Raw genomic sequence first — 11916 nt, 5'->3', positions numbered from 1 at the left:
TTTGGGCTTTAGAGGACCTGGGTGTGTGAACAGGGAATTTGACAAGACCTTTCACAAAATTAAGCAGAAATACGACTCTTAGATAAGTCTTGTACAAATTTCAACCACGTCCAGGTAAGAATGGTGTGAACAGAGAACTGTACAATTTTGACAATTTTCTTCCCTTGAATAGTGATGTTTAATTCTAGAATAAATTGAAATCCTAAAAAACTTGTTAGTCCCAAAAAAAAAAAAAAAAAAAAAAAACAATCAACTGTAATTTGTTTGTTGAAAACTACTTGCTTTATCTTAGTCCTGATAAAACTGATGGAAATAATGGGCTAGCAACAACACCAATGGCATCCTCTTGGTTTCCAGCAACTCTGATTGCTCTTTGTACCACAGGAGTTATGAAGTTATAATCCAAATTATTTTCAACTTCTACAGAACCCTCCAAGACCTTAACCACCACTGACATTGAAGGCCTCCTAGAAAAATCACTTTGTAGACACCACACAGCAACCCTCATCATCTCCACAACTTCTTCTCTACGTATCTGCATGTCATCATTGTATTTATCAACGATATCCAGAAGTTGTTCCGCTTCTACTTTCCTCTTAAATAGACTTAGTAAATGCATATCTTCCTCAGGCTAAGACCTATCTAAATTTTTGCACCCACACAACATTTCCAAGACCACAACAGCAAAGCCATAGACATCTACTTTCTCAGTGATAATTGAGTTCACCCATTCAGGAGCCAAATAGTCTGGTATTCCCTTCATCATTGTTACAACTTGGCTTTGGTCCTTATCAATTAGTTTTGACAATCCAAAATCAGAAATTTTCGCATTGAACTGTCCATCTAAGAGGATGTTTTGGGGTTTGATATCTAGGTGAAATATTTTCTGCCTGCATTCCTCATGGAGATAGGTTAGTCCCTTCGCTATATTTGTGATGATCTTCTTTCTGGATTGCCACCCAAGAGTGCAGTCTTGGTGCCTGTGGAAGATCCATGTATCCAAGGATCCGTTGGACATATACTCGTAAACTAGAATACGATATGATTTTTCAGCACAAAATCCCATTAATCTTACCAAATTGACATGGTGAATGCTGCCTATTGTCTCAACTTCAGCTAAGAATGCCTTCTTAATATGATCAAAACCATTGAGACGCTTGACTGCTATTTTGGCGCCATCGCTTAATTTCCTTTGAAACACTGACCCAAATCCTCCTTTCCCGAGCTGATTGTTGAAATTGCATGTCATGGCTCTCAAGTCTTTGTAAGAGAATCTGGTAGGCATCCCAAGTATTTGATCGACATAGAACTCATCAAGTGCCTTGGATTCTCCTTTTTTACTATAAAGGTAAAAGCAAAAGGCAACCACAAAAGATAAAGCTCCGAGACTGGACCCAAGTATGATTATTATTAGTTGCCTTGATTTCTTTTGAGTAGAATTTGCTGGTGAAAAAACAGCAGGAGATGGAGATGGAGATGGAAATGGAGCAACAACAACAGCAGAAGATGGAGGTGGAGGATGAGGTGGGGATGGAGGCGGAGATGGACCACCATTTAATGGATATACAACAGGAACTGGATTTGGAGATGGATCACCATTTGTTGTTACAACAGGAATTGGATTTGGAGATGGATCACCATTTGTTGGAAATACAACAGGAACTGGATTTGGCGATGGATCACCATTTGTTGGAAATACAACAGCAACAAGAGATTGAGGTTGGGCATTGTTGAAAGGTGCAGAGGATATGAAAAAGGTGATAATAGCAGCAGCAGCAGCAACATAATAATAAATAGTACAACAACAATAACAACAACACAGACCCATTGGTGGTGTTCTATGTCTATCCATTATTAGAGCTCTGTTTCTTCATCTTGTTCACTAGTTTTTGGTTTTCTTTTGCGAAAGCAATGGAGGAGAAGGTGTTGCAAACTCCATATTTCGTGTCTGCCAAATGTAGAACCAGGAGGAAAGTGCTGCATTTCAAATCACTCGTAAATCACAAACAAAAATGCTATGGACCCAGATTCTCCATCACAGATTTTTCTGGATAGAGTGTTTTTTGCGTTGGAGAATTATTCCAAGTATACAACAGTTTACAAGAATTATTCCAAGAGTCCTTAGAGACGTTGTTTATGTTCCCTACTCCTTTTGTTACGTCAAAAAAACGCGCACACATTTTGTTGACTAACAATAAAATGAGAAAAAAGATCTGACTCTCCGTTACACGTTGTAATAGAAAATTTTTATTATATATCTAATATTTATAAAAGTGAATTTAAATTTATAATTATTTTAAATTAAAAAAAAATAATTACATTTACTGTTGGATGGGATATAATGGACCCTCTCCATTATATATCCTTTAGTGTGTATCATATTTATTATGTTACATATTTTTGTGACAAATGTAAGGTATTCTTATGATAGGATTTTGATAATTTGTGATTCAAAAATTATTTTTAAAAAAAATATGCATAGTACTACCATGAAAATTTGTGATTTAAAATTATTTCAATACGATTAAAAGAATAACATTGTCACAAAAATACGTAGTATTATTACAAAATGAGTAATATTATTTCAAATACCATGCGGTACAATTATGACCAATGAATATAAATGAAGCTTATGTGGAATCCATTGAATTTATAATTGTAATTGTGCCAATATTTAAAATGTGATAAAAAATAAAAAAGGATGATTATTGTAAGACTCATAAACTTAACAACAAGAATCTTTCATTAAAGACCCTAAGGCATCGACTAAATTAATTATTCATAAATTGACCGGAGCTATCAAAATGAGAAAATAGTTTATGTAATGGGTACATCGCATGGATGAGATGACGTGGTGTCGCCATTACACTTTTTAATTGGCATGTGATTAAAATGAGATTTAAGAAACCAATTGTTCGGGCACATCATATAACTATTTCACCATTTACTAAATATCAATTAATGAGTGAAAGTACGTCATTTCAGTTATCATGTGATGCACTCGTAATATAAAATATTTTCACTTCTAAAAATGGGCTTCTGGTATAATATCAGTATAAGTGAATTGTCTTTAACACCATTTTGATCTAACTTAGAAGTTCTAAATATATTGAAAAATTACATGAATCTTGAGAAAGAAATTTATCAAAATGATATCAAAGTTTATTTTTTAGACTTAGTGATGTGTGAAATAGATGATTAGAAAAAATATGAGAGAGAAAGAGAGTTGCCTTAGATACATATTCTAATAGACTATTATATTATTGAGTTTAAAGAGTGAATTTAACTTTTGGAGTAAAATAGCACTACTCATTCACAAAACGGCAGTGCTAGAGGCCTTCAATTTGCCTCGAATTCTTTTTTGTTTTGTTTTTTTTTTTTGGGGGGGGGCTGTGTTAGTTATTTATTTTATTTTATTTAAGGGTGGTTATGCGTAGCTGCTAGTTAAATTTTGTTAATTCATATAATTTTGTACGATGAGTTTGTGCGAAATGTCTAATTTTTTGGCACACCCCTACATATAACCACCTTTAAAAAAAAAAAAACCCAACACAGCCCAACAAATAGAAGGAAAAAAAAAAATAAAATCAACCTATGTGGTTTGATAAGGTGAGCGAGTTGGGTTGGACTAAGTTGGTGCGAGATGTCTAGTTTTTTAGCATACCCTTACACATAACCACCTTTGCCAAAAAAAAAAAAAAAAAATAGCACAGCCAAAAAAACAAAATGGAATTTGAGGCAAATTCGAGTCTTCGAATTCGAGGCCTCAAGCATTATTGTTCACAAAATATATTACATCTTGGCTTTTCAAGATTACTTTAATATTTGAATTAAATCTATCTGAAATCTAAACTTTGAACTACAAGCAATTTACTTTATGATCATTAAAAAAAATTAAAATTTTATTTTGCCTTTCAAATTATCATTAAAGAATCAATTTATTTTTTTAATAATATTAATTTTTTTATATATTTAAGAGTCTAATTGATATTTTGAAAATCGTTTGAGGGGTAAAATGAAATGTTGATACTCGGTCAACAACTTCTATTTGATTATAAAAGGCAATTAAAGGCAGAGATAAATTTGATAACAAAATGAATAGTTTAAATATAAAATTGATCTTGTTAAAAGAATGTGGATTGAATTGACTTTTGAATAGTCATAGTTTGGGGGATAAAATAATTTTTTTTTTAAAATTTAACACTAAATCAAATCTTTCAGTTTTGTTGGTGGAGGAACCAAAACAGACAACACGCTATAGTTTGATTTCGTCAATTTGGTGTAGAGAAATGATTAACATGAAATTTTAAAAAGTTATATAAAAACTTGTAAAATTTCACATTGAAAATAAATGAATAAAAAAATAAAAATTGTTCTATAAATGCCTAATTTTTATTATAAAACATATAGTATCAATCACTTATCTTCTAATATATAAATAATGTAAACTATAAAAGTATTTAAACATAATGTTTTGGGTAGATTACACTTTGCACTCCTGTACTTTATACAAAATCTCATTTTAGTCTCTGCACATCAAATTGTGACACTTAACCCCCTTGTACTTTTGGTCAAGTGTCACATTGGCCCTTCTGTTAATAGTGAGGCTAACAGATGTTATCCTTTAGGGAGCTAAGTATCACAATTTTAATATGTAGGGACTAAAGTGAGATTTTGTGTAAAGTGCAGCGGTGCAAAGTTTAATTTATCCTCACATGTTTTTCATGTGACTAGCAACTGTTAACAATGAGGCTAACAGAAGGGCCAAAGTGACACTTGATCAAAAGTGCAGGGGGTTAAGTGTCACAATTTGATGTGTAGGTGTCAAAGTGGGATTTGATGTAAAATGCAGGAGTGCAAAGTGTAATTTACCCTAATATTTTGGGTAGTTAAATATTTCTTAAAATAATTTTTTTTTTTTTTAAACCGAAACAAATTACAAGTTTTAAAAAATAGATCAAAAATCAAAATTTCAATCCCTTTAACAATTAGTTCTATTCTACCAATTTTTTCTACGTCCCCACTTTAACCTAATCCAGTGACGACTACCTTATAATCAAAAGAGAAAATGGCATGTACCATGTTGCTCAAAACGTTATAAAGTCATGGCAAGACTTTTTCCAACTCTACAATTTCCATGGTCCACTCCACTTCACAGACAGAACATTAAAATTTATTTTTACAATTTTTTGTAGGAAAAGTCTACAATGTGCACCTTATAAAAGGGCATATGATATGCACTTATTCTATGGCCCATATCGTGCCACATCATAAACAATGACCTGCTAAACCGGTCATGTAACAGGTTACAGAAAGAATCATAACATTCATTGTAATATCATAACAATATTACAATGAATCATAACAATGTCATAATATTCACCAAAGTGTCATAACAAAGACACTATAAATCATAACAATATGATAACAACTCATAACAAATATAGTTATTTGTAATTAATTATCATAACATTTGAATCGTAACATTTTTTATTATGATTCACCATGGCAAATCATAACTTTTGGTGGTACAAATCATAACTTTTAGTGACGATTCATAACCATAACACATTGAGTATAACTTTTTTTCCCACAATCATAACGACATTAACAAACTATCATAACTTTTATCAATGAATCATAACATGGCATGTTGATTATAATTTTGTCCCAAAAATCATAACAACATTAACAAAACATCATAACTTTTAAATTTTCAAACACAATTGATTGTGTAATCAATTGGTATAGCATATTGGAGTGAATGGAAAATCATAATTGATTGCAAAATCGATTGGATTGAAAGACCACAATTGATTATATAATCGATTAGTGGCTAGAGTTTTGAACTTTCACAATTGATTGTACAATCCATTAGAATATAAGGGAGATTGAAATATGACAATTGATTGTAGGGATCCTTGATATAATAAACCTAATTGATTCAGTAATCAATTAGTTTTCAAAGCCACACTAAACCAATTAATTCCCAACTTATTCATAGTTCCCAATGAATTAGTAAAGCCTAATCATTAATATCAATTTAGTCAATATTCGAATAGTAATTGATCGGTTTATCGGTTGCCATTTATATGTAATTTTGTTCTTGTGTTTTCATTACCTCAAACATTATCACTAACAAAAATGCATGACACTCCAACTACGTTTCTCGTTTTTAATTCTCTCTCTCTCACTCTCACTCTTTCTTTCGTTGTCATTAGTAGTGAATTAAACAGCAATGTTATTGTTACCAACTTCAATTAATCATGCCCTTTGATCCACTGAAACACAACCATCATCATCGACTTAGCCCATTATAATAGCATTGTTGCCACTACTAGTGTCATGTTGTCATTATGTCCAAATGATGACGTCGGATATAAATGACTTTGACACACACTACAAGACTTTTCACTTTTGGCGACTAAATTTTTAGTCGCCAAAAGTCAATTTTTGTATACAAAAAATAAATAACTATAACTGTCAAAGTACACACAAACCAACTATTGTCCAAATAAAAATAATAATTTCATACAAAATATAGAATCATACAAAAAGTAAAGCCTTCCATATACAAAAAATACATTTACTACCATGTGAAATGACTATTTGGCATGGTACAAATTACCACGTAATCTGTACCACGACAAAAGGTGATGTATGTACCAAGACAAAAGTACATCTATGTACCACGACAAAAAATCATATATATGTACGACGACAAAAAGTGATCCATGTACCATGCCTGTAATTATCTATTGGCTGCCAAAAGTTTTTTGTATCAGTAATAGTGAACTGCACAAACGCCGGGGATAACAAAAGTATTACATTAGTTCTATACAAAAGTGAAATTTCTTCTCCATACACCAAAATATTACTCTGAAAGTCCACGCAACAAAGTCATCTATAAAAAACAAAAAAAAACAAAAAAACGTTAGAATTGGACCCAAAAATGCCCAACTTCATGAATGAATTTGGGAACAAGTTACAAATAACATATCAAAGAAGCAACCTTCCATGATGAATCAATTATCAGTCTTTCTAAAGTCTTTTGTTATAAGGAACATTGTTAAATGCAGAACAATCATTACTAAATCTGTCATTACTAACATAAAGCTAATGTAACAATCTTTTATTTGTATGCAACATGTATCCAAATTCTATGGCTAAACCAATATCAAAGCCCGATGTGAATAGAAACTATTCTTTTTACCAACTTCCTCATTAATTGTTTACAAAAAACACTTGAATCATTAGATTGGATATAAAACTATCCCTACTTATTAATGTTTGTCAGTGCCATTTCATTGAAGATATTAGAACATGTGAGAAAAATAATAACCAAAATAAAGTTCAATCACAAAAGGAAATATGTAGAAATGTATGTTCAATCACAAAAGCAACCTTCCATGATGAATCAATTATCAGTTTTGGGCATATTCGGCTCTAACTCCCAACCAACGGATCCGAATTACATTTCGTTAGTTGTCACAAGTCCTATTTGTCGTGGAGAAGCTGCCCATGAGAGTCACACGGTGGTTCGGGGGCTGTTTTGAATTTTCGCCCCCAAACTGATAATCTACTAGAATAATCTACTAGAATAACAACTTCCCAAATGCCCACATCAATACTTCCCCTGTTAAAGCAGCCCTCTAAATGCAGTAATGTGCAGAAATATGAAGGAACATTTTGAGAACAAAAGGCACCAAAGCTTTTCTTACCAATTTTTTGGTTGAAAAGCAATATCAGTCCCCGTCTTCCATCCCCGTCTCAAATTCAATATCTATCACACGATCAAGTCTTGATTGAAATTCACTCTCTATCACATGATCAAGTCTTGATCTATGTGATAGAGAAGATTTGAGAAGGGCTAAGGTATAAAGGATCCATGGCAATAACAGAGTCATTTCTTGCCCAAAAGGAGCCCTACTGCATATTGCCAATAGGCCTTCATTCCTTTACCAACCATCCAGTCAAACCCCTTGCCAAAAAAAAAAAAAAAAAAAAGAAGCGCAGAGAACAAACTGTATGGTTCTTGGGCACTTCCAACTATATACATGTTGAGTAGGATTGTAAGAACATCCACACCCCAGCCTCTTCCAATTTTAGTCAAATTATAATTACAAAAAATATTTTACTATTTTAACTAGTTACCTCTTTACTCTCTATTCTAACTTAATTTTATTAAAATATTATTTTCTTATTGCGTTTGTTATTCTTTTTTTATTATTATTAAATTGATGAGTAAGCAACCAAACAATTCTTAAAAAATACCAAAAAAAAAAAAAATTTTGACTGGCTGGACATCCGGTAACACTAATCTCCGTGTTGTAGCGATGAACAGTACCTCACTTGTTGTAGTAAAGTACTGTAGCAATCATAAATTAGCAAGATATTCTAGCAAGACTGATGGACATCCATTTTTGATGAATAATATCACTAGTTTAACTAAAAAACAATTTAACTAATTTGATGTGAATAACAGAGCTATTAAACCCATTCTTTAATAATGTAATGCTGCTGAATAATCGAACTATGAAATATTCATAAAATTAAGAAAAAGTAGCACAATTACATAGCATACCAATTTTTTTTTATCACTTGACAAAAGAACTGAATTTCATGTGTATTTATTAATGATGTGCTATTAATGTTGACCACACTACCTTCTATATAGTGGATATGTAGCATCACTCAAAAATTGCGGCAACCACAAAACGAAAGAACACCATAGCATAGAAACCTTAAAAGATATACACTTGACCAAAGGAAAGCATGTGACCAACAAACACAATGAATATAATTAAATTGCAAAACAACACAAGCCATTCCATACCAAACTTTAAATAATAAATAAAGAAAAGAAAAATAAAAAAAAGAAAATCCACTCGATGGCAACAAACTCAAGACACTAAACATGAAGCAATGCCATATTTACAGTATGAGATGAGAAAGTGGCATCGGTGAAGTATGAGGTTGTATACGGTACTAGAAAGACAGTTAAAAAATCTAGATTGAATAAGGCCTACAAGAGAGGTTAACAGAAAAAAGAAAAAAGAGAAAAAAAGAAAAAACAAAACAACAAAAACGCAATCTTGGCAAAATGCTCAGACTGTTCAACTTGTCTACTTTCCTTTGATTTTCTTTTTCAAACTGTGCTGTTTCTTCACCTTACAGGAGCTTAATAGATCGAAAGGGGGTTGCAGTAATGCTAGTTAGGCTTGCTTCTCTGTCCCTCATTCCTCTCTTGGAATCGTGGAGCTGTGAATAAACGATCAACTTAATTTAGAAGGGAATGAACTCAAAAGAAAGGGAATCTCAAAGAATATACTTTGAAATATGCATAAACATACCAAGTCCATTAGCGTCTGAGGTCCTCATGATTCTAAGCCTCTTGACCGTGCTCAGAAACATCCTAGACAATTACAAACAGAAGGCTTAGCATTGTGTAAGCATAAAACAGAATCAACTAGATAAATCATCAGCACTAGGAAGTGGAGATTCAAAAATTATTATCTGTATCTTTTGATGTTTCTTTTCTCCACTGTTTTGTGGGTTATCTTGTAATGGGAAGTTGTTTGAAACACTTGTGATGTGTTTAGATCTTGGTCACAGAGAGGAATTTGTAGAGGAAAAAGAAGGGAAATGTTTCTCTCCACAAATTCCTCCCCAAATCTAAGATCCAAACAGTCTTAGGAGGTCCGGTAACTATGTGGTATGTTAATTGCTGCCATAGCAGCAGCAAGTGGAGGTCTATTTCAGCTGCAGGGTCAAGAACTCGCATGATTGCTCCATAAATATTCTCACCCAAGAAGCACAAGCACCTCTACGAAGGTGCTGTGTCCATGTCAGACACTGATACTCACAGGACACTTCTCGACAGTTGTCAAACACTTAAGGTGTGCAGCCACATGGTACACTTTGCCTCTTTATCTCTCCTGCTTATCAGGCAACAGTTTCTCAAGGATACTTCTGTTAATTTTCTTATGTAAAATACGAAGTTTTTCATTATCTCCTTCCTATGATTATATAACTATCTAGTTTTGAGCTTAAGATGCGCTGTCAAACACTTAAGGTGTGCAACCACATGGTACACCTTGCCTCTTTATCTCTCCTGCTTATCAGGCAACAGTTTCTCAAGAATACTTCTGTTAATTTTCTTATATAAAATACGAAGTTTTTCATTATCTCTTTCCTGTGATTATATAACTATCTAGTTTTGAGCTTAAGATGCATACCCCCAAGGAACATCTCCCACAAGCATCCAATCTCCCTCTTTATCTTCATAAGTAAGCACAAACTCAGACGATCCATCCAGAAGTTTAGAGGGTTTTTTTGCTTGTTCCTTCTCTCCACCTGATCACAATTATACAAACACATTAAGTATCATATAACAACAATAAAATATAAATGATCAGTCCTTTAATAAACACATACACAATGCAACATGCCCATAGCAACCATTACTCATGGCTAATCAAAGAAATTGATCAATCGGGGCATGAAATTAATGGTCAAGCCGGCTTGCACATAATTAAATCACATTTTGGTTAACATCTATCATCCCAGTTGAAACCAAGCGAACTAAAGCAGGGTCTAGGAATAACAAGATGTACACAGCCTTATCCCCATTTTCTAGAGAGGCTGTTTTCTGTGACTTGAACACGTGCCACAAGGATGCTAACAGCAAGCCTTTATTGTTGAAGAAAACTTACCAACAGAACCAATGGTTGTGGTTGTTCCGAAGAACATCTCCTCTAGGGCTTGAGCTAAAGTCTCATAGCAAGCATGAGCATTCAAATCCACTTTTCTTCCAATTGGCAATCCATCCACATTCACTTTCACAATGCTCAAAAGTTGATAGTTATCCAAAACACCATCTATAAAAACAAAAACAAAAATGTCAATAGTTGTCAATTGTGCCGCATTTTCTCTTACAAAGTCATAGTTGTCATACCAAGTAATCTGACTATGAAGATTCCTTGAACCAATACAACATTCTCATAAATCTTATAAATACCCAAAATTGAATAACTCTTACAACACTTCACCTTTCTTGGCTCAAAGGTTTTAAGTATTTTGTGTTCAATCTCTCTTGATATTGTGGTCATGTTGTCTATGTTCTTCAGGTTCTCTCTTTGCAACAAAAACCATAGCTAATCCTTCTCACGATATGAGTTTCGCAATCCTTCTACTATATATACAAACGTGAAAGGGGCACTTTGAAGAATGGGAAGCAAGAATCGATACAGGAAATGGGGGTTAACAAAAGGGGATTTCGAAGAAGGGAATCAAAACAACTATCAAAGCAAACAAACATAAAAAACCTAAACCTAATATTTTCCTATTTTTATAAACAAACCCAGTGAGTTCACAAACGTGAACTCACAGTTTCAAAGAAAGGGATTGCGGTCTAGGGTTTCATAGAATGGACATGGAGAAAGGGGGACAGAAAAAAGTTGCAGAGAGAGAGAGAGAGAGAGAGAGAGAGACATACCTTCAGGCGAAGTCGAGGGTGGGTCATCTTCGCAGGGATGGCCTTCGAGGGATGGTCTTCGAGGGAGAAGAGGAGGGTCTGCGTCCTGTCTCAAAAACAGAGGGGTTTGGGAAAAAAACTGAAAAAATTTGAAAAAAAAAGGTAACCGGTTGAAGGGGTTGCCAATATTCCTAATCAAATTATTCAGTGGCTGAGATTCATTTGTAAAAATCTAATGGCTTAAAATAAATGTGTATATGATGTGCACATCTTATTGAGGTGCACATCTTAACAGCTCCCTTTTTTGTAAACTACTATTTGCACCTTCAAAAAGATTTATGATGCGCTAATTCACTCGTTGTTGACGCCATTGCCAAAATGAAAATTAGAATTAATTACATTTTTTCATTTATGTAGTTTGGTTTAAATTTTATTTTAAC

At 33.3% G+C, this 11916-nt stretch overlaps 1 protein-coding gene and 1 pseudogene across 1 annotated transcript; both read right to left on the bottom strand.

Moving 5' to 3' along the window:
• Positions 1–283: 283 nt before the first annotated feature.
• On the bottom strand, positions 284–1249 carry LOC114292152 (G-type lectin S-receptor-like serine/threonine-protein kinase SD2-5 pseudogene; annotated as a pseudogene).
• A 7452-nt stretch (positions 1250–8701) lies between these two features.
• Positions 8702–11524, bottom strand: LOC145798065 (auxin-responsive protein IAA13-like). Its single transcript, XM_082885529.1, has 6 exons — positions 11498–11524; positions 10958–11009; positions 10716–10880; positions 10239–10356; positions 9354–9415; positions 8702–9261 (listed from the first exon to the last, which is right to left on the bottom strand). Exons 1-6 carry the CDS (start codon positions 11522–11524, stop codon positions 9212–9214), a joined length of 474 nt encoding a protein of 157 aa, XP_082741655.1. The 3' UTR covers positions 8702–9211.
• Positions 11525–11916: the final 392 nt, after the last annotated feature.

This window comes from Camellia sinensis, chromosome 8, assembly GCF_055761805.1.
Source record: "Camellia sinensis isolate YWXY chromosome 8, ASM5576180v1, whole genome shotgun sequence".
Lineage (NCBI taxonomy): Eukaryota > Viridiplantae > Streptophyta > Magnoliopsida > Ericales > Theaceae > Camellia > Camellia sinensis.
This window is presented reverse-complemented; position numbering and strand designations above follow the sequence as displayed.

Excerpts from the sequence above, each read along its gene's own strand:
- LOC145798065 (XM_082885529.1), bottom strand. The coding sequence starts at position 11,524 with ATGACCCACCCTCGACTTCGCCTGAAG. Across the intron at positions 10,357-10,715 it reads CACAACCATTGGTTCTGTTG|GTGGAGAGAAGGAACAAGCA; the intron begins GTAAGTTTTCTT and ends AATTGTGATCAG. Across the intron at positions 9,262-9,353 it reads CTCAGACGCTAATGGACTTG|CTCCACGATTCCAAGAGAGG; the intron begins GTATGTTTATGC and ends GTTTATTCACAG.